Below are 21,790 nucleotides of genomic sequence, written 5' to 3'. Positions count from 1 at the left end.
CCCCCCTTCACTTCTCCTCCTCCAGCATTAGCAAGTGATACATACATCGCACAATGTAGGACCCCTTCCTACCATTACACACACACACACACACACACACACACACACACACACACACACACACGCATACACTCCACACAGGCATGACACACACCAGGAGCAGCAGCATACGACATGAGAGAACTACCTGTTCTTTGCTCTCAGCTGGATATTCTGGAGGAACGGTCCGTTTTGGAGGCGCGTGTGAGCCAGGGGAGCATTGTTCAGCAGGGGACAAGAGCTGAGAGCAGTAAGCTCAGATGTAAGGCGAACTAAAGCTCGCCTCACAGGGAATGACACTTTTTGCACCTTCTTCCTGACAACACAAGAAGACTAGACAAGGGCAGTTTCTAGTTGCATGCTGGTTTGTAGCTATACTTTTAGGAGATTTGAGCTCTTGTATCAGTGGTGTGTGAGTGTGAATGGAAGCACAAGAAGCTGATGTGGAGTTTTGTTTTTTTTTTTCTTGCCGTGTAGGGGACCATGGTTATGTTGAAGATCTCTGCTTTCCTCGTTGCGTACGCCCTGGTCATTTGCCAGATGTACTGCTCACAAGCCGCGCCTGCCAGGTGAGACACACGGAAATTGCCTTTTACACTTCTCACTGTTAAGTTGCTTTTTCTCTGCAACTCAACAGACTTACCGCAAACAACCAGTAGAAAAGATGGGCAGGGTTTATGCAAAAACAGTATGTTGGAACTTGGACTCTGCAGGTTAAATTTTTTTTTTTTTACTTAAACATAAAATGTTTTTTATTAAACAGGAGAAATAGAGTAAGATGTGAAAGTTGTATAGTAACGCCATAGTAACAACATAGGTTAAATAAATGTGTGTATGCAGAAAAGAACATTGTAGTTGTTCTGTTTAGTCTTAATCTATGGTAGCTTTAAATGAAATACATATATTATTTAAATATATGTATTGCTTGTAATACTTCCAATATAAGTGGATAAAGTTGTACTTAAATTAAAAGCACAGGAAACACAACAAATGTAATTCAGTTTTTATCTCTATATATGCATATATCTTTCTATATATAGAGAGAGATATATATATTAATTTGAGTCCCCACTCAAGTTCCCCCTCCTGCCCCCCCTTTCCAATGAAGCTATTGATTTTGTAATAACTCTAAAGCTGGTTATACATCAGCTTCTTTCTCACAAGGGGCACTTTCTGCAGATTGTTTCCCCCAGCTTTGGCCAGGGGCCCTCCGACTCAGACGTCATTCCTCACGGAGGTGGTGACGTCTCTGTTACCCCCCCAGTTCCCACCAGTCCCTTACCCCACCCCAACATCCCCACTCAACCCACCACCCCTCCTTTTTCACTGCAGGTGTAACCCTAGCGGAGCATTTCCATTAATGCTGATCTCATTGCCGTTTCCCTCCCCTCAACCACTCTGACCCCTAAATTCCCCCCCACTCCACTTCTAACCACAGACCGGGTTTAGAGTCCATGTCAGACCGAGTCACGCTCACGGACTACGAAGCGCGAAGGTTACTCAACGCCATTGTGAAGGAGTTTGTGCAGATGACGGCGGAGGAGCTGGAGCAGCAGGCAACTGAGGGAAACAGGTACAGATGAATCTTATTTAGTTTAACCTTTGAAAATTAGTTTAACATTTCCACCCTGCACAGAAACCACCAGCCAAGGATTTGACTAATGAGAAACTGGAAAGTGAAACTGGTTTTGGACTAAATAAAAAGGTAAAATTAAAAAAAGCAATTTTTTAGGGATGTTATTGGGAAACAAATCCTGTTTTTACTTTAATGTGCTGGAAATACATTTCTTTAGTTCCCCACTTGGGTTCAGTCAGGCCAGGAGGTATGTACTTCTCGGCAGATCAAAGAATAACATCTTAGTTTTAACATGTGACTCCAAAAAAAGCCCAAAAAACGAAACCCGATTCTCTGTCATGAGCCTGCCCCCGCATGGATGCATTTGATTTTGACTTGCGTGGATAGACTACTATTTTGAACCAGCCTGCCGGGCATGTGAACATTGTATGCTTAACAAAACAAATAAGTGTGCATGATGTCAATTAAGTGGAGCTGCATGACAGTGGGAAGCAACTGGTTTCTGTTTGTTCTATGGGTAAAAGGCTGACTGGGGTGGGGGTGGAGGTTCTGATGCATGAGGGGATGGATGACAAGTTTTTGAATGTTGGGAAGGGCAGGGGGAGTGGCATGATGCTGTAAGGACCTGGGATGTTTTTACTTTGTTTATACCTGCAATGGCATGAGAAAGAAATGCATGTGAGTGAAATGATGCGTGAATGGAAAGAGAGAAAAAAAGCTTAAGAGATACAGAGCGCATGTTTTCCCCGTATCTATGAGCCTGTTCTATGCATGTGTTTTGTGTGTCCCCTCCTCGACAGCATGGACAGGCCCTTAACCAAGCGCTGCTCCAACCTCAGCACCTGTGTGTTGGGTAAACTGTCTCAGGAGCTGCACAAGTTGCAGACTTTCCCTCGCACGAACGTGGGAGCAGGAACGCCCGGCAAGAAGCGCAGTGCGCCTGAGAGCGACAGCTATGCAAGCTACGGCGAGACGTTTGAAAGCATCTAAACCCCTTCCTCCTCATCCATTAAACCCGCTTTTACTTTTCCCGCATCTCCTCTTCCTTTGTCATTCTTTCCCCCGTCCTTCTCTTCTGTCATCTTCCTCTCCTCATCCCAGTTTCTTTCTGGAATGGGACGTGCATGCTGATATTACCTGCTTGATTGACATGAAGATTATGACTTTGAACTGCAGTTTTTCAGTTCTTTTTCTCCCCCCCATATTTCTTTTGGCAGAGAATGATTTGTCCCTGTAATCTCAGACGATTTTCACAAGTGTAATTCAGGAGCCAATTCATACATCCATCTCTGTGTACTGTATGTGGAGTAATTTGATGGCATTTCAAAGCCCCTGAAACTCAAGAGTTGAGAGCGATCACTTAATCTAAACGTTAATAAATGATCCACTCATGCGACACCATGTTTGTTGTTCAATAAACGTATTTTTCTACCAGGAAGGCTTAGGTCATTTTCATTCTTAAGGACTCTAAAACAGACATGTAGCCACCCATGCAGACAGTCAATGGCCATTTTAAATGATGGGCCTAAATAAGAGTTTTAGAGCCTTTAAAATTTTGTCTGAAGCTGTCACCGAGTCCAAAGGTAAGACAAACACTCAGATGCATTCTGTTTTTAAGCTGTAAATCCAAACTTGATGTACTTTCAGTTCTTTGATGTTAGCGTTAATGTGTATAGCTGTGTCTTACATTATTGTATGGATGGCAGTGGCCCAATCTTTTCGTTAAGCCCCTTTCTGTTCTCCTGAAGCAGCGTTACAGCACAGAAGCGAGGCTGCAACACGGCAACCTGTGTGACTCACCGTCTGGCAGACTTCCTCAGCCGGTCGGGGGGAATGGGTAACAGCAACTTCGTCCCCACCAATGTCGGCGCCAAGGCTTTCGGCAGGCGGAGGAGAAGCATCCAGATGTGAGCGTTCCCATCTGGGAAATGGTGAATAACACCTTTTCAATCATGACTTTCTTTATAGATTTCCTTTGGTTTCAAGAATTTCAGACTTACAACAACATTTTATTTTATTTTTGATTTCACAAATTGATAAAAATTTCCGACTGTCCAACTTACACGCGGACACAAACAGCCAGCTTAAATTTACATCCTTTTTCTTTTTTCTGTCTCGTTCATTTCTGTCTTTCAGGGGTTGAGAACCTGACGAGAAAACATCAGAAATAACCTGAGAAGATAAATCAAGAAAAACAAAATTGACCAGAAAATTAACACTGAACTGGCCCTTTATCCACTCTTTCACATTCCTCCAGGAACAGGGGAAAAAAAAAGACCCCACGGGACATCTCCTAATTTTCATCCTGTTAGTGAAGCCTTTTGCTTTTGGCAAATAAGAAAAAAAAAAGAAAAAAAAAGGCACTTTACTTTATGTACATGAACAAATGAACTCCTGAAGAAAGAAAAAAAAGTCCTAATCATTCCTCTTTTTTATATTTCCGTATCATTGGAAAATAAAATGAAAGCAGCAGTGGTATCACTTTATTCTTTTCCGCTTATCACCTCGTCAGAGCACATTTCTTCCATGCCAACCCAACCCCAGACCCACTCCCCACTCCCTCACCTCCCGATTTAAGATACATACTTCTACATTGCTTATAATTCCCTTCCCTCCCGAGGGTATCCTTTTTTCCTGTGTGCCAGAGGGACGCCATTAAAGATCAGCATACCCAAGGCCCCCCCCACAACGGCTGTTGTCTTGTGCCTTGATGTAGAACAATTTACATGAACATGATTGTACAGTTTCTGTTTAGAGACAATAAAGAAGACCCGAGCGAGGATGCAGAAAATGAAGACCAATTAATATTGTAAACAATATTGTGAAAACAAGTTTCAGCAAGATTAAAATGTATTTTAGATACACTCGGGTATGGGGTACTTGTGTTGTTCTTCAAAGGTTTTTAAGCAAGTGTAGAAGGACGCTGAGTGACTGTGAAGTTGATTATATAAGGAGAAGTTTATATTTGTATTATTAATACTGATAAATACTGTCCACAAATTACGAATGATGGAATCTCACAGGCAGAGAGCTCTTTGTAAGTTGCTGATTAGAAATCTAACACTATTTCCCACTGACGAATGCACAATCACGTCGTGAAAACATGTAGCACACGTTTATAATTTGGCGAAGTATTGGGGGAAAAAATGGAATGCACAGTCATACACACTCCTGTTGCACAGATGAATGTGTGAACACATCAGTTTCATTGGAAATATTTCTGATGACACCACAGTGGCATGGATATGTTACAATACATGTTGATACAAGAAAAAAAAAAACAGTGCATGGGGAATTGCTTAATAAAATGCAGTCAAACCTGCAGTCAGAGTTGTTCTTTAGCTCCAGTGAAGGTAAATGTTCACCACTTATTTCAGCACACAGAAGCCAAGTCTTTTTTTTTTTTTTACAAGAAAGGCTTGGCCATAAATAGCATGTAAGAGATTCACTTGCACCTTTGCACACAAGGTTTGTTTTTAATTGTGAAACATTAATGGCTGCGTGATTGAACATTTTGGGGCTCACTTGTTTTTGCAGCAGAACTCCAATAGATGGCAACATAATTACCAAAGTTTCAGTGAGTCTCACAGATCTGCCTCAAATGATGGAAACACTGAAATAGTCATAGTCATAAGCTATTTTCTCTTTCATTTTCCCAAACAATTAAACAAATGAGGAAGAATATCTGAGCCTAAAAAAGAGTGAAAAGCAAAATGAAAAGGCACAAGTAATAAAATGATTGTATGGGTTTTGTGTTTGAACTCCTGCTTGTTTTGTTACGAAGATAAAAAACCTGCTGAACTCTCACGTAGGTCTATGATGAAGAGAAACATATAATCCAAGAGTAAATCGAAGATTATTTAATTCTTGAGTGGTCATTTGTAAGACTGAGAAAAGTACAAACTCAAAAAATACATAAATAAAAGGCTCAAAGAAAAGTGCACATCATTAGTAAGCAACAAAAAAGAGACTCTAGCTGTATTTGGAAAATTATGTAACAGGAAATCAAATATTTAATCACATTAATTGCACAACCTGGAAAAGATAAATATCATACAAATACATTATTACCATTTTATGTTGTATTTTCCCAGGAATAGCACGCTTTGAGTGTACTGCCAGTAGTTTCAAACCATTTGATGTGAAGGCTTTCCAAGCAAAATCACAGACAGAACTAAAAACAAAAACTTGAAGGAGGGATAAATAAAGGCCCCTCAGTTTTGGATAGCACGTACGGGATTGCAAGTCGGGAAACTGAGAGGATAATGAGCCCGTTCAATAAGGGTGAAAGTGATAAACAGGATATGGTTGATCCTATTTGGCTGCACGGATGAATGCCAAGTGTGCACCAGAGCAAATGCAAGATATTTGAGTGCATCGTGCACGCAAGAGTTGTCAGTACCATGGAAGCAAATGTACTTTTGTCAAACATCGTATCTAGTTTCTATGAATTACATTGAATCCACGTGGAAAAATGGCAACCGATCAACATCAGACACGCTAGATCAGCGCTGCAGACATTTAGAGAAATAAATGTTTGGTCTTGATTCTAGCCGCTCAACTGGATGACTTATTATTTCCCCAATGACAGGATATGTCTGACTAATATGTGAACTTATGCTATGGGAGTATAAACAGAAAAGGAGATTTGTGCTTCATTCCTTCTCGAGCCTTCAAACCCTCGTCTGTCAGTTGTTTTTACAGTCTTTCCACTTATTCTCTCTTGCTCTCAGTATCTGTCTGCTTATATGCCTGAGGAAATCGCTGCTAAATCCATGCTGGAATCCACATGGACACTTTTCCTGCATGACAGATAAGGAAAAGAATAAACCCTAGATTCTGATAATTGAGGGATGTTGACAGGTTGAGGGTTGATTTGTGGGTTTGGTTTTGGGGCTTTTTTCTCAGCAATAATCTCACAATCTCACTATGCCAATGAGAATAACAGTCATAATGGTATGCAGCTGCTTTTTAATGGGGCCCTTGCAATTGGAAATTAGACAGTTCATATAAGAAAACCAATCATTTGGCCCTCTACTCCAAAGAGAAGATGCACTGCTCGTCCATTTCCCAGAAATCTACACCACAATCCAATTTCAAAACCTGGGGTTTTGGACGATGCTTCCCTAGAATAGTTTGAAATTTGTGGAAAATGAGTCGTATTTCCACGTAACTTTTAATCCTTGTTATTTCTTAACAATGTTTAATAAAACTTTGTCAGCACATACAAGCCACCAGAAAAATGTAGCTGCCTGGCAGAACTATATTTCCTCCGCCAAGGTTTTTGGTAGGATTCTCTCTGTAAACAAGATATCTTAAAAAGTTTTGAATGAAAACTAAGTACGGGTGCAGAGTGAGAGTGCAGAGTGGGGTCATGTTAACAGTTCATCATAATTTGCCTTACATCGAACCAAGGTCTTCGATGATTTATCGGTTAAAAAATTGACAAAAAGTCTTAGAAATGAGAAACTATGATTCCCGTGTACTGTCAACATATAGAAAGTACTGTATAAGAATTTAAAAAAAAATCATATTAAATTTGACCTTTGACCTCTCCCACATACAAGTGGAGATACCGTCTGAATTTCAGGAGCGGGACCACTCCTCCTTCATGCCCCCTCCGGCCTCAGGCCCCCCTTCACCAATACCTGCTGTTCTCATTTTCATGCCCCACCCTTCCCCCCCATTTTCCCTCTCTTCTCCTCTCTTCCTTTCCTTCATTCACTTCTCGTTAGTACATGGGGATCTGCCCGGCCCGGGAGCCGTCGCCGGTCCCCTTTGAGGCCTTACCCAAACCGCAGCACCAGTTCACATTTCCTCATCCATCATCGCCCATCGTTACCAAGGATGTGGTCCCAGCTAGTGAAATAATAACAAAACAAAAAGATTGTACTCAAAATTATGTGAAGTATTTTAAAATGAGTTTCAACAAGGCAAATAACAAAAGACACACATTTTCTGACTGCATCACAAACTTCGCAATATTTAAAAAGAACAAAAAAAACCCCCCAACTATAAAGAAAACACAACACTGTTCAGTGAAAAGTATTGCCAAGAGAGTGAGCTGCCTTGATAGAGGTTTGCGCTCTTTGCGTGCTCATTTTCTTGATATTGTTTTAATCTATATCCACAGTGTTCACCAAATAAGACATATAATGAGACATTTTCAACAGTTTACCTGTAGTATTTGGTGAAGCATGTAAACTGCTTGTTCCAGAAATATTATATTGACTTATCTACTCAAAAATCCAATAAACAAACAAAGCCGTCTTTGGCCAGTCATTTAAACTCAACAAACTCAATAAAAGCTGTCCAGGACTAGAAATTCACATATATTCACTCTCAAACCAAATGGACGTGTGTTTGAGATCCTGTTTATGACATTTACAGTAATCCTTCTTCATCATCAAAAAATACAGCAACCTATGCATCAGTATGCTTGATGCCAAGCTAAATATTTCCTAACTTACTGTTTAATTTTTGTCACATTGAATTCTTTTTTTAGTATGATCATTGTTGTCTTTTTATTTATATTAATGTGATTTCCTGCACTTATGTAGCAATAGCATCATAACATCAAAAGTATTCACTACATATTGCAGAAGAAAATTAAGGAAGTTTAAAATAATGGCTCTGATGTGATATTGACTATATTTACAAACTATTAAACTGTGTCTGGCTGAGGATTACCTTCACATATGGCAATGTGACTCTCGGTCTGCTTTTGACTCTCCTGTTGGTTTTGCCAGGAAATGAGGTAAGATTTCGGAGGAAATAAGGCGTTTATGTTCAGATTTCAACTAAAGCTAATATTTATCAACACCCTAAAGTATAACAGGCCTGTGTTGTGTGCATGGGAGTGCGTGTGTAGTGGGACCCGCTTCATAAAGTCACATAATAATTATTCACTCAAGAGTACGTAGCAACACTAGCGGCAGCAACCCAGACCAGCTGAGTCTCGGTTGTAATGGGAACCAGCCGACCGCCGTTTATATTTTCATTTTCCTTCCTCATTTTTAAAGCCCCGAGTTTTTCCATAAGGTAGTCATTTCCAAGGCTGACGTGAAACCAGACACCCATGAGTACTTATGGTAAAGGTCCAGAAACAACATAAGGGTGGGCCCAACATCCTTTCACCTTCCCCAATCCCCCCATTCCGTCTTGTGCGACTGTTCCTGAGGAGGTAAACACCCTTTCACTCTATCAGAAATGAGATTTCTTTCTGCTGCAATGGCAGTTCCTTCAACTGCCGTGCTTTCTTTCTCCCCCTTGTACTTCTCCTCCCCTCCCTCCCTGTGCTGCCACATCTGGAACCCAGCTCCTCATTTATTTATGTGGTCTGTTGTGTTTCTCTCTTCTTTTTTTTCCAAGAGCCTTATTTTAAAGTCCTTTACCTTGTCTTGTTGGCAGTTTCGCTATATCTGATGAGGTCTGCAATTACATCCCACCATAACTGGTCACTCTGCAATTACATGCTCCACCACAGAATCCCCCTCCTGCATCCCCACCTCCTGTCTCTGAAAAGCACCACTGCTCATATGGCAGACCAAAATAGACTAGTTTCATGTCTGTTTGGATGGCAGCCCAGCTGAAACTATGCTCAGCTGCTTGACTGACAGTGGGATGTGGGTTTGTTCTCCTCAAGAAAAACCTTTAAGGCCAGTCACGTTTACACTCTGAGCAGTCTTACTGCAGCAGGCTTCAGAGGCGGTTGGTCCAGCTGGGCACCGAGAAGGAAGACAGAGACTAAGTCAGCGTGAATGAAAGCGAAGACACACACGGAGAGTGTGCTGAGAAGTACTACGAGCTGTAACTATGAACCCGACTGGACACGCTTAAAGCTTTCAGTTGCTGACAAAGAGAATGGGTAAGTTTTGCAAAGAGTTCAGTCTGATCTCAAATTCTGGGAATAGTGAAAGGCTTCTGTCAAGGAACTTTGAGCCTTTAAACTGTGGAAAACTTTGGCTTGCATGACTTAGCTGTGAAGCATTCAAATACAAAACTTAAAAGAGAATGCAGGGCATCCGTGGCAGATCATCTGTTTTTTCCAAGCGTTCACAGACTTTTCCAGTTGGCGATGCTGTTGCTGTGTTGAGCAAGGTGCAGCTGGAAACTGATTAGTGTTGTGAATTATTTAAATCTCATAAACACAGGAGACGTGAAAAGCAACCAAGCTCAAAGTGTCAGATAGGAAAAGGACACAAAATTAAGTTTAGATCTCTAGAAGTTCTACAAAACTGTAAATACTTTTGAATGGGGATATTAATGATCAATACATAATACTCACAAGTCGTCAGCATATGTGCTTCCTGTGCAGGTTTTTCACCACCTTGGAACTTAAAATTAATGTTCTTGGAATTTTGGTAAGTCCAGTGTTTGCTCCCCTTTTGCTCTTTTTTTGGTCTCTACCAACCTGATAGCTTTAGCTGCTAAATTCTGCACTTTTCTTCAGTTTTAACATCAGATTATTGAATAGTGCTACTTAAAGTCATGAAAAGAATCTACAGGATAGAACTTTTTTGCTGAATCAGCCTTCATACAGGTGCTACCGAATGAATCATCAACATAACCTAAGAAAAACAACTCCTCGCTTTCAAATAACAGTTAAAACCATCATCATAGCTGCGTTTGTGTTTGAGTCACGTTGGAGTTAAACTCCACCGTGTTCAACTCCAACTTTCTGCTATAACTGTTTGGAATAGGCTGACCTGGTTTGTGTGGGAATGATGGAAGCTCAGACTCTGCAAAACAACAAAGATTACAGTGAGGCCGGTGGTAATGATGAGGACACATGCCTTTACTACAGGCTTCTGTCTGTTTGTGATGTGGTTTTGGGCAATGTGTGTATGCATGACAAAGGCAATTAGTGACTACATGAGAGCTGTGTCATGTTTTTTCATATGAACCCAGAGATTTTATAGGCGAACAGTGTGGTCTATCACCACGCTGGTCTATTCACCATATCCACTTTAGGAGATGTTACCTGTGTTCTCAGTGGAAATGTACGAGGAGAAAAAAAGACCACTGATCAGCAACATTCAATCTGAATCAGAAGCATTTCATGGACTGTGTAATTATGTGAAAAACAACAGCACACAGGACCTAACGGTGAATCTTGTAGATTCAGAACATTATAATAATGCAGTGTTGTAGTGGTGCACTCTTAATTTATGCTCCAAACTTTTTCCAGCAAACGATAAACACCCAGTGTTATAAACCATGATCTGAAAGTTGACTATTCACCTGAAAATAGGCCAGCAGTATTTGTGGATGATGATCGAACCTAAGCTGTTTGTCATTGGAGAGTAAACATTAATATGAAGTTAAAGCTGAGGTGCAGATTTTTCAATAAGTTCTTATCCACAGACTATAGGCTGAGACAGCTACATGATTATTCATTTTAAAGAATGATTTCAACTTCGTTAATGTAGGCTATAACCCAATGTGTTCGTTAGGGCTGTCACGATGTTAAGGATCAAAAAGTACTGAAAAACTCATATTTAAATTTAACAGAATGAAAGAAGTTCTCATCAGGTTACAGCCTGATGAACATACTAAGCACGTGTCTTTTTTAGCTAATGTTTATGACTAGCTTGGCTCCCACCTCATTTTCATTGCTAAGCTTAACTGCGCTCATGCTAATAAGTACTCTACTGCAGTGCACAAGTACCTAAATGAAAAAAGTCAAAAAGTTGGTTGCCAATCTGTAATTGTAACAGAAAGGAAGAGATTGCTAATCAGTTTTCAGAAAAATGGCAATGCCAGGTCTCACTAGCTAGCTAGTAGCATCATTCCCCCCATGTTAAATTAAATAAGTGCATGGTGTACATTGTGTACTTAAAGTATCTAAATACAAGTAGACAAAATGTGCAACAATTCTTTCCTGTGGTTTGGGCCACATAAATTCTCTTACTGGAGATGAATTTAATTATATTAATTTAAGTTGACAGCCATTTTTACATGTAAAATGTATCTATCCAGAGAGGCAGCAGTCTAAACAGAGTTCAGACCTTCCTCTTCCTCCTTTTATATTTAAGCAGAACATTATCAAACGTTTATTCTCAGATGGTTATGACTGCTGTTTCCCTTAAATATCTGTTTAGCACTTCTTCTAATAATACAGTACATGGTTGCTTAGGGATAAATCTGCCATGCATTCTCCTCTTGGCTGTCTGATGAACAGCTTAGGAGGGCGTGTTGTGGTCAGCATGAACCGCGCATGCAGGTGTGGCCCTCACTGTGCTGCCACGCTGTTTAATTAGGTTTTCGGGTGTGGAACATCAGGGTTTCCGCTGTAAAAAATCTCGTCTCTCTACGGTCTCACCCCCACACATTGTCCTGTCACATTAAAAGAGTGCCACTCTAGATGAACAGTTACTGTCACTGAGGGTGTGGCTGCTACTAAATCTGGAAGCATGAAGCTGCACTTGACTCCATGGAAGTCTGGCTTTTGAGAGCTCATTGCCAAAGCATTATGCAGTCAGAACCGTGTCTGTGATGCTGAAGTGGTTTTATACTGAACATGAGAACTTCTTTCATCTATCAAAAACTGTCAAACCCTTTCAGTATATTTGCTCCTATAATTAAAGGCTCCTTAAAGTTGCTGACAACAAAGTCATTCTCTTTCAAGACTATATTACATGCCTGAAAGTGGACTTGGTCCAGTCATTCTCTACGATCAGCCTCTTTCCTCTGGATAAACTAGTTTCTTTCTTTGTAATTTATTTCCATTTTCCAGACCCTCATTCATGCTTCTGTGTGGCCTTGCTGGAGTCAAGAACCGGTCATTTTTTGTTCTCCTCCCACTAGTCTGGTGCTTCCCCAGAAGCTATTTCTCATAGAGCCAGGACTGCTTTCTCACTCATGGCTCAGGAGCTCAGGGTTTTCTTCAGAGAAAACAGAAGTAGTACAATTCATTGGTTGCAACAGTCTTGTATTTTTTGGCTCATATTTTTAATTCATTCCTACTGTTCTTCAGTTAATAGGAAAACATAATGAACCGTCTGTTAGACAGCATCTGGATGGTTAATGCTTGTTGTTATAAAACACATTTTAACGTATACTTTGCAGAAACTATGGCTCACACTATTAAGGAATAGAGTTTTCGGGAATTACTACAATTTTTTGCTGATATTTATGAAAATAAATGGAACAAAGGAGGAAAGCAGGAAGAATTATGACAATACTGCATTTTGCAGAAGACTATAACTTTGTGGGGAAAAAAGGTTGATGTCTCTGGAGCAGCTGGGTGACAGCTGCTCAGGCAGTAGGAGCAGGAGGAAGAATATAAGCTCCAGGAATGGGGTGGAAAGTGAAGATATGAAGATATTTCTCATAGTAGATTGTCTCAAGCTAAGCTAAATTACTGAAATGTAATGTATAAATCGAACATGACAGAGTGCCTACTTTGTTCAGAGTCAGCGTTCGACCATGGAGAAAGAAAGCTATCTGTAAATTGTGACAATTGCAGTACTACATTTCTGGCAACACCGATAATGTGGTATATGCCGCCTTCCTGTTACCTCGGAAGTTGGATGTTGGGACTCAGGAGGGACAACAATAGTGAGTTCTGGTAGTAAAGTTGGAAAAGCACGAAAATCAGAATTTGCTTTGTTTCTTAGCTAGGTAGAGCCATTCATACATCACTAGCAAAACAGACTATTCTGACGAAATGCACTAATAGCATGTTAGTGCATTCCAGCAAGGAGCTCCTTTTGTGTCTATCTCGGCTTCGTCAATGAAAACTGTTAAAAAAAAGTAGAAAGGAAGAAATTCTCTGCAAAACTTCATTATTTAATTTAAACACAGAAATCACTTCTTGAGATTATACATATTTTGCACATTTTATGCAACTTCTGCAATAAGTATGAACATTTGTAACAAATTTGAACCCACACCATTGTCACTGACTTTGTGCTGTTGAAAATCCACATGTGGCACATGTACCTCTTTGACGTTACTTTATTGTGGGTAATGCTAACTGTTGACACATCACTGCAACAATGTTCATGACTCAGTGGAGGCCCTCTCTTCAAAGTATGGACTCAATTAGAAGAGTGCAGGTATAAATTTTTGTGTAGGTGGGCCCAATATGGCAGACACATGGGGGCCCAAGACTGAGAGATAAATCAATATGAGACTGGTTGAATTAGAGCATCAGTATGAAGCTTCCCTTGAGTTAACCTCTTTTTCTTTGCTCCGTCCGTTTTTCTCCCCTCATCTCCATCTACTAATTGGAGGAAGGTCATAGCTTGCTGAGCTTTAGGCTGCTTTTTCTGTCTTTAGTTCAATTGACATGTGCTATATCTGCTCTCTGGCCCACTGTTTTGGTCCACTGGGGAGATCATGAAAGGAAGTGGCGGCTTCAGTACGTCCGTGTTTGTTGTAGGATTCAGAAAGGTTACCGCTCACTCCTCTTTGTGAACAAGCCTTGGTGGTGTTTGGGAAAACCTTGGGGAGTCTTGACAGCCTGCTACTCCTTTGGTCTAGCAGTGTCATTTTCTGTTTAGATAACCTCTGCACCCACTCTGCTTTTGTCAGCTTGTGGCTTGCATTGATTTATACATCGGAGACAGACACTCAGCAGCTTTCAGATTCGAATTTAGAAAGAAAGGCCATTATTATGTCCAAAAAAGAAAGAAAGAAAGAAAAAAGAGGGTGAGGTTAAATGTCCACAACAATTCTACCAGCGGTGGTGTTACACCTTTCTAAATGATGCATATCTCATTTTAAAATCACACTTTTTTAAAGCATGAGAATATTCTTTATATCTTAAATGAGAGTTAGCAGCTCTAACTGTTTTTCAGCTCTAATTACGCAGAAAACTGCATAAAACTGCTGCATGTTTACTTTTCATGCCCAAAGTACAAAAAACAGCACTGAAATGTCTTTTAGAGGTGCCACATGTGTGCACGGTGGGTACACATGGAGCCTTTCCTGCATACCTTGAGATTTTTGCAGCCGATATTTACTTATCAACATGACCACTTGTGCCGTTCACCCTGCACTTTTAATGCAGCAGCGGAATAACAGTTAGAGGAAAAACAGTCTTGAAAAGTTCCACCCTACCCTCAAGTGGTTCTTGTGTTCCTTTGCTTAGGTCTGGGCAGCAGACCTATCCTGCACCCAGGATTCCTAGTCTTCTCTTCCTTTCTCCCTAAACCCACACATGGACCCAGCCCACCTAATTTACTCCCACCTCCTAATGTCAAACAGCTGTAGCCTTGAGTAGCATGGAATTACTGCTATTGCAGCCTTACTCCCATTCATGTGTCTATTCTTTTTCTCAGCCATTTTGCGTGTGGTCCCTAATATCACATCACTCACATACCCAAATAAGGTGTGTAACTCAGCCTTCCTTTCACCGGTTTATTTATGGTCTGGGCACTGGATATATAGGGCATGAATTTACATTGCAGGTGGCTGTGGGTGGAGATAGCTGAGCTGACAGGTGATGATAAATTCTTCATACAGTGTGCTTCACTCATACATTCTTGCAGCCGCGTGGTCTCCCTGACATGTAATGCAAAGTCATAACTGGTCCAATGCCATTTCCACGGCACTCCATCTAACTGAAGGAGCTGTGTGACATAACTGTCATGAGGTCACTTTGTTTGTGATTGATAGCAGGAGACTAGGAAATGATGCTGAGGCTTGAAAGCTCTTGCTGTGGTTGGGAATCTGCTTCAAAGGAATGTTTTGGCCACATGTCAGAAGTCAAACGTGGCAGCTGATTTTCAGGGATTTTGTTGGTCTTAAAATCTGTAGCTCGATGCACCTGTATATTTTTTTTCTTTAAACTGCTACACCCCCATGGTAACTTGTTCACTTATTGTTTTATAGAGTTTTCTCCTTCGGCTTGTGGCTTTACTAAGATCTCGTGCTGAGTTTGAGTGGCTCCACAGAGGCAGCTGAGAGTTCAGTGAACCCTCACGGTTCCACATGCACACTCTTTGAGTTGCTATGTGATGTTCTGCACACAGTTAATCAGAAATGGATGGTTAAGGATTATTTGGCAGAAAACCACCAGGTTATGTTCAATTTCATTTTTTGTATGCCAGACGCTAACATTAAGCGCTTCTTCTTTCACAAATATCTGCTTGTGTAAAAAGCAAGGAGATAGATAGATAGATAGATAGATAGATAGATAGATAGATAGATAGATAGATAGATAGATAGATAGATAGATAGATAGATAGATAGATAGATAGATAGATAGATAGATAGATAGATAGATAGATAGATAGATACTTTATATTTCCCACAAGGAAATATAAACAGCAGCAGGGCAAAGAATAAAAATAGTACAATCTACAATAAATAAGTTGAAGTAAAAGTGGTTCCAGCCTTGTATGATTCTGTTGGCATCTCTGGCATTGATGATCTGTCTCTGGAAGTAGTGGAAAGAATGAAACGTCCTCCCATGAATGCTGACAACATGCTTGAGGAGGTCTATGAGAATGGAATTACTGGCACTGTCTGAGGCAACAAAGAGCTGAAAGTAGGAATTTTCCATAATTTAAATACAATTCACTCTCATGATAGCAGACTCTGTGTTACAGTGCTATGGTTCCTAATCCTGATGAAAATTTGTTCAGTTAACTGCATACCCGTGATGGGAGATAACCGTAAAAGCTGGACATACAGCTGAATACAGTTAAGTCATAGCAATAGTTAAAGACACACTTAAGAGGAAAGAGGTACATTCAAAGCATATTTGAATAAAATCATATAATCACTAGGAGCTGTAAAAGCGATTTGTAAAAAGGTGGTGAAACCTAGAAGGTGTACTTGTTACTACAGGGATTTTCCAAGCCAGTGACAAATAAGAAAGTTATGACCAGGATGTAAAAACTAGCATGTCCTGAGTTGGTGGGCTTGCTGTCTTGCACTGTGTACATCAGATTTATAGCTTCGCTGAGTGAGCAGCATAGCACTGATGATGTTAAGGTATGCAGTTCTCCGCAAGTTAATCGAGTTAACTGCTGCCAAGTTTTGTTTTATAAAAACAAAAGGCACATATCTAATGACAATGTGGTTCCATTTGATGTTGCTTTTGGGTTTTAGTTCTGGTTAGGTGTTCTGTGCCCACTTAATCTGGGTTTTCAGGACCCAGCCAGTCTGACCACACTTTTCAAATGGATTCACTTCTGTCTCCTGCCTTTAACCTCAGTGTTTGTCAGTCTTCTTGGCTCTGAGGTGACTCAGCTGATGTTTCACTGAAAAAAAAAACAGCTTTCCACTTTTGTTTCTTGAAGCAGTCTGCAGCTCTGATTCGGTTTTCCCCTCTCCTTTGCCACAAGAAATGCATCTCAGCCAATCAAAGGTTGTTTCTGAGGTGGGTGTGGTTGGGGTTAAGTCATACATGACAACACCCATCAATCTTGTTATTTTGAACACCACACTGGCCTGTAACTGAGTGATCTTCCAGTTTTCCTTTCTCCCGCTTTTGTCATTTAATTTTTTTTTATTATGCACTAAAACTAAGTAGAGAGGTGTGTAAGTTTCTCTTGTGCTTAAACTTATCTTATAGGCACATTTGTGGTCCTTTCTGCGTAAAGTGGCTGCTGCCGAGTTATGACAGGCTACTTTGTTAGTAACATGTGTCAAGTTGCTTCGACTGATTATAGTCACATACCCTGCTTTTACCTGACCACGCTGTAAGTCTGTCATCAATTATCTCAGTGTGACTCTCTATTAGCCATGTGCTGTGTATGTGAGTGTGGTGCCTCTCTACAGGCTTTGCTCATTCATTATTAAGAAGCTCCTGATGTTTTGCTGGCCGTCACTGCTCCGGTGTCAGGTACCCACACGATCCTCTTTACTGAACCAGCCTGACTAGGGATCCAGTTCCAGTCTCTGGCCTGTTGGAGCTGCTCCCAGAGCTGCTGAGCTCTACTCTAAAGCCTTTTGTTAGCTCTGGATGTTGGCTTTTCTCTGGCTGATTCCCCCTTGTTATTTCTTCGACTAGCTGTCAATGGAACTGGGAAGCTTAAAATGCATTTGGATATTTCTCTTGGCGTGATCTTGAGGCCATTTCATCTCTCGGGAGGTATGGTGCTGCTGTCATCTTTTTTCCCCTCTGAAAATGAGAATTATGGGTACTTTTATAGCTTACCATAAAGTGTCCAACCAAGAAGATGGTGTGTTCACTTTAGCAGACTTGTGGTGAAGCAGTGTAGTTATTTATCCAGCTGAATGTAATCTTTTTGGGAGGCAAATAGCTCCTTTGGTGCCTGAGGAAGCTGCTGTGATTACTGCTGCTGTGACGTGTAGGAGCTATCAGTCTCTGTCATCTGTCTACATTTATTAGCATGATATCTAATGGGGTGGCTGATCTTAGACCACAACTCTGGCTACAGGTCTGTGCAAATGTGCGTGTGCAACTTGACCCCATCTGAATTCTCCATAAGCCACACGGTTGCCTAGAAACATCAGGAGGGCAGCAAATTTAACTTCCATAATATTATGCCAAAGGAAAGAATGACCTCAGGCCCAAACATACTGTTCCTTTTTTTGGCCTTACAAGGGCATCTTCACATTATTCCAGTCAGAAGTATGTCCTTGGGGAAGGAAGTTTTCATATCTCATACTCATGTATGCAGACACTCCTGAGGATAATTATGATTTACTAGACAAAAAAATTGACCTAATTTCCAGTGAACTTTTTATCGAATGTTTTTACTATATCAACTGCTAACAGTAGCTTTAATGGTAACTGAGGTTTAAGTGGGAAAGAGCCACACTGTTCTCTGCAAATAATACAAAAGGATTTTTCCACTTCTTTTCTGAATATCCTTTAAGTTTTTTGCTCAACTGATAGTTTCTTAAAAAAAGTAGGAAAACTCTTTTTTCCGGGTCTGGGTACAGTATGAGTGACGGAAGTACAATGGAGCAAAACTGTGGTTCTCCTGTCAAGGTACGCCGTTGAGGGAGAATATCACATGCTATGTCACGGTCTGGCTGGCAGACCGTGGGGAGATGGGGAAATAGGACCCAAACGCCGGACTCTTCAGTGCAACAGTGTTTATTTACAAGGTGGTGAAGTAAACAACAATAAATCCCCATTTTCCCAGTGTAGTGTCTTCTTCCCAAAAGTCCCCATGTAGTGCTCTCTGCCCCAGTGTCCCTGCACTCCCCGTGCTCACTGCTCCTTCTCGTCCCACACTCCTCCTGAGGGGAAGACAATAGAGGCAGCCGTTACAACTTATCCCAGCAGGCAGGCATACACTCACACTTGACTTGACTTGCTTGAAGACTGACATGTAGTCAAACGCAATACTCCAGCGTCGGTGGAAGCTCCATCGCTCATCTAAATAGCTCCCCCGACGAGCCCAGATGAGGAGCAGGTGTGCGGCCAGGACTTCGGGTGTGGCCAGCCCTCAAGTTAGGCCACGCCCCCCGGGGCTGAAGGTGCCTGTAACTTGGCCACAGCAGAAAGGCGATACACACACACATACCTGCCTACATACAGATGTGCACAGGGGCAGTGCAGACAACACACCAAATAATAATAACAACAACAACAACAACAACAACAGTCATCGTCCCCACTGCCCACGGACCCCGAGTCCCCAGAGCCGGGTCCGTGACAATCTAAACTGATCTTGTCTGTAGAGGCTGGTGACAGACGCTAAATGATATCCCAATCGTTCCTGCTCCACAACGGATTTTTAAGTTACAAAGGCTTGAATGACACTCTAACACCTTCCAATTGGTGTCAACTTTCTAATACTTGTATTGTGTGTAACTATCAGTAGTGGAACTGCAGTTTATATGTCTGCTATGTAACCTTTCTATTGCTTCTAATTCTCCCATCTTTTCTTTACATATCATTTAGAAAGAATCTGCTTAACATACCCAGTTAACTGTTGGAAACCTTAAAGATAACTCCTATTGACTTCTTGTTGTATTAGTACATCGGCTTGTTTATTCCTACAGTCATGTGATTAGTTGATTACCTTGATTACCTTAATGCTAAATGCTGTTGCACTGTCCAAAGATGAAACCACTATGACAAAATATGTTATGTTCACTTTGGTGAAATTTAATGAAGCAAATCACATACAAGTTCAAAACAGTGTCAGTACATCACGTCTGAATAATTTGAGTTTGTCTGATTAAAGAAGTATTGAAGCAGACAAACTCTCTTTGGTGAGGAGGGTTGTAGCAGAAGTGTTTTTACAGCTCTGTGGCAGCACCTGTATTGCCCACAACCTATCACCCATTTTTCACCATCCCCACCACTTTCTCAACTCTCTTCACTCTTCACACTGAATAGCCATTTTTTGTTATAAAAATATATGGAAAGTGGAACGGTGCTTCCACTCTGTCCTCCTACACATTTATTTCTGACATCACGGTGTGTCACACTCAAACTTGTGATGCTCATGAAGCCCTGTCACCGTCCCCTGAAACATGTCAGGATGTTGACACTGTTTTTCTATCATTAGCACAGCAACAATAGCTCTGCTGCAGAATGGGGTCTTGCGTCTTTAAAGGCAAATTTCTCTGCTAGCCGTCTCACACCGATGCTGTGTGTTGCATGTGTTGTTACATGCCAAAAACACAGTTGTTGGGGGTCATGGAGTTAGATGCGGTAGCTGCTGAAGTTTTCAAACGTGCCTCCCTCTGCGTGAGATTTGACTGATGGTGAAATCAGTAAAGCCGTTTCATATTGACAGAGTACGGGGACGACAATGCCTAAAGATGGTGCAGCTGCTTTTCCAGTGAAGTCAAAGATCAGAAAAACCTGCAGCTCTCTTTGAGTTCATAGAGCTGTATACAGTTTCTGCTTGTTGTTTATATGTTTTATGCACAGCAATACAAATCTTTTTCAGAAAAAAAGCTCTAAGATCCCTCTGTACACTAGCAGCTAATCAAAGTTAGAACAGAGACTGGAGCTAATTGGTAAACATATAGCTAATCTGCAGCAGTTAGCAGTGTAAGACCTACACATATTCTCATTGCTGGCCGAGAACAAAATGATTAGAAAAATCTGTTAATATCAGATTTATCTCATGACACATTACTCCCACATTATTGCTAGGAAGTTGCCTCCAAGTGACCACTCTTGCTGTGTTTGCAGTTTCGAAACGCTATGGCTTCTAAACACAAAATGTTTCCATGGTGGTAAATGTAGGACTTTGGTTTGTCATCCATCTCTGTATGTTTCAGAAGAGACATTCCTCTTGGTTCTGGCTGTGAGCTTTTCTTTGAACAGTGCTGAATGGAGGAATGGTCGCAACAAGGTTGGGCTTTAGGCCAGAATGCTTGCTGAGAAGGTCATTCAGATCTCTTACCCGCAGTTAGCACTGTCAAGGAATGGCTTTAATGCTCATTGTGCTAAACAACTCTCAGGTGTCAGTGGAAGCTTTGTAGTGAATGATGCGGGATGATATCAAAGGGGATGGATTAAAGTTTTATCTACTTGATATTAATGACAGTGGAAACCCTAGTTTATTTTGGTAAGGTAAAACCACATAAGTAAATCAAGTACTCATAAACAGAAAAGCTCTAAAGTTGCTTGTACGATGAATAGATCTTAAAATCTGGCATCCAGTTAACTTTAGAAAAGAGATAAAGTAAATTTTTCTTCTCTTGGTGCAATTCAAATGACACCTCACATCATAACAAGTCAAACCAAATAAACAAATCCCTACGAGATGGAACACACACACACAAAGCTCAGTGTAAGCATACCACTAGAATCACTCAGGCTTTCACAAAAATAAATCCTTCAAGGTAAAGACCAAAGCTGGACTTTATGGATCACTTATGAATAGCGTGACCAGGTGTCCCTCTGTATGAACAGCATTTTTATCCCTTGTTCCACATTTTGACTGGCAAGTGCAAGATGTGCCCTTTTTTTCAGTTAGTTAATTGTCAGTTACGGCTCAAAAAGATGATTTTTGAATGTATTCCTACTTAAATCTAACCAGACAGAGCAACAGCAGAAATAACAGTGACATAAATAAAAATATAGGAGTATATAAAGACTAATAAACATGAGACCATGAGAACAAACTTTCCTTTATCACAAGAGAGCTGGAAAAGTTAATTCAACTAATATTACTTTGGCCATTAACATCTTGAATGCAAATTTGGTAATGTGCACAGTTTGGTGTATTTTTATTTTTAAGTTGGACATGAAAAATTTCAGCATTAGTAAGGTTT

The 21,790-nt window shown here is 40.8% G+C and overlaps 2 protein-coding genes across 4 annotated transcripts in view; both read left to right on the top strand.

Moving 5' to 3' along the window:
* The first annotated feature begins 522 nt into the window (after positions 1-522).
* On the top strand, positions 523-3,526 carry LOC146628292 (calcitonin-1-like). Of its 2 annotated transcripts, none has more exons than XM_085357718.1 (3): positions 523-608; positions 1,478-1,612; positions 3,364-3,526. In XM_085357718.1, exons 1-3 carry the CDS (start codon positions 523-525, stop codon positions 3,524-3,526), a joined length of 384 nt encoding a protein of 127 aa, XP_085213844.1. The 2 variants fall into 2 exon arrangements, with proteins under 2 accessions (XP_085213844.1, XP_085213843.1); XM_085357717.1 differs by lacking the exon at positions 3,364-3,526 and adding an exon at positions 2,416-2,605.
* Positions 3,527-9,272: 5,746 nt separating this feature from the next.
* Positions 9,273-21,790, top strand: part of insc (INSC spindle orientation adaptor protein) — a 61,389-nt gene continuing 48,871 nt past the window's right edge. The window contains exon 1 of one of the 2 annotated variants that reach the window (XM_085357715.1): positions 9,273-9,482. The gene's annotated coding sequence lies outside the window, so the exon portion shown is untranslated. Of the gene's footprint in view, positions 9,483-17,494; positions 17,667-21,790 lie in introns of those variants that run through there. The other variant, XM_085357716.1, reaches the window with a different exon arrangement.

This window comes from Diplotaxodon limnothrissa, linkage group LG7 (assembly GCF_057381915.1).
Source record: "Diplotaxodon limnothrissa isolate DT_005_m linkage group LG7, D_limnothrissa_male_GT1.1, whole genome shotgun sequence".
Taxonomy (NCBI): Eukaryota; Metazoa; Chordata; class Actinopteri; order Cichliformes; family Cichlidae; genus Diplotaxodon; species Diplotaxodon limnothrissa.
This window is presented reverse-complemented; position numbering and strand designations above follow the sequence as displayed.

Coding starts and splice junctions, on each gene's coding strand:
- LOC146628292 (XM_085357717.1), top strand. CDS start 523: ATGGTTATGTTGAAGATCTCTGCTTTCCTCGTTGCGTACGCCCTGGTC. Junction 609..1,477: donor TCACAAGCCGCGCCTGCCAG/GTGAGACACACG, acceptor TTCTAACCACAG/ACCGGGTTTAGAGTCCATGT. Junction 1,613..2,415: donor CAGGCAACTGAGGGAAACAG/GTACAGATGAAT, acceptor CCTCCTCGACAG/CATGGACAGGCCCTTAACCA.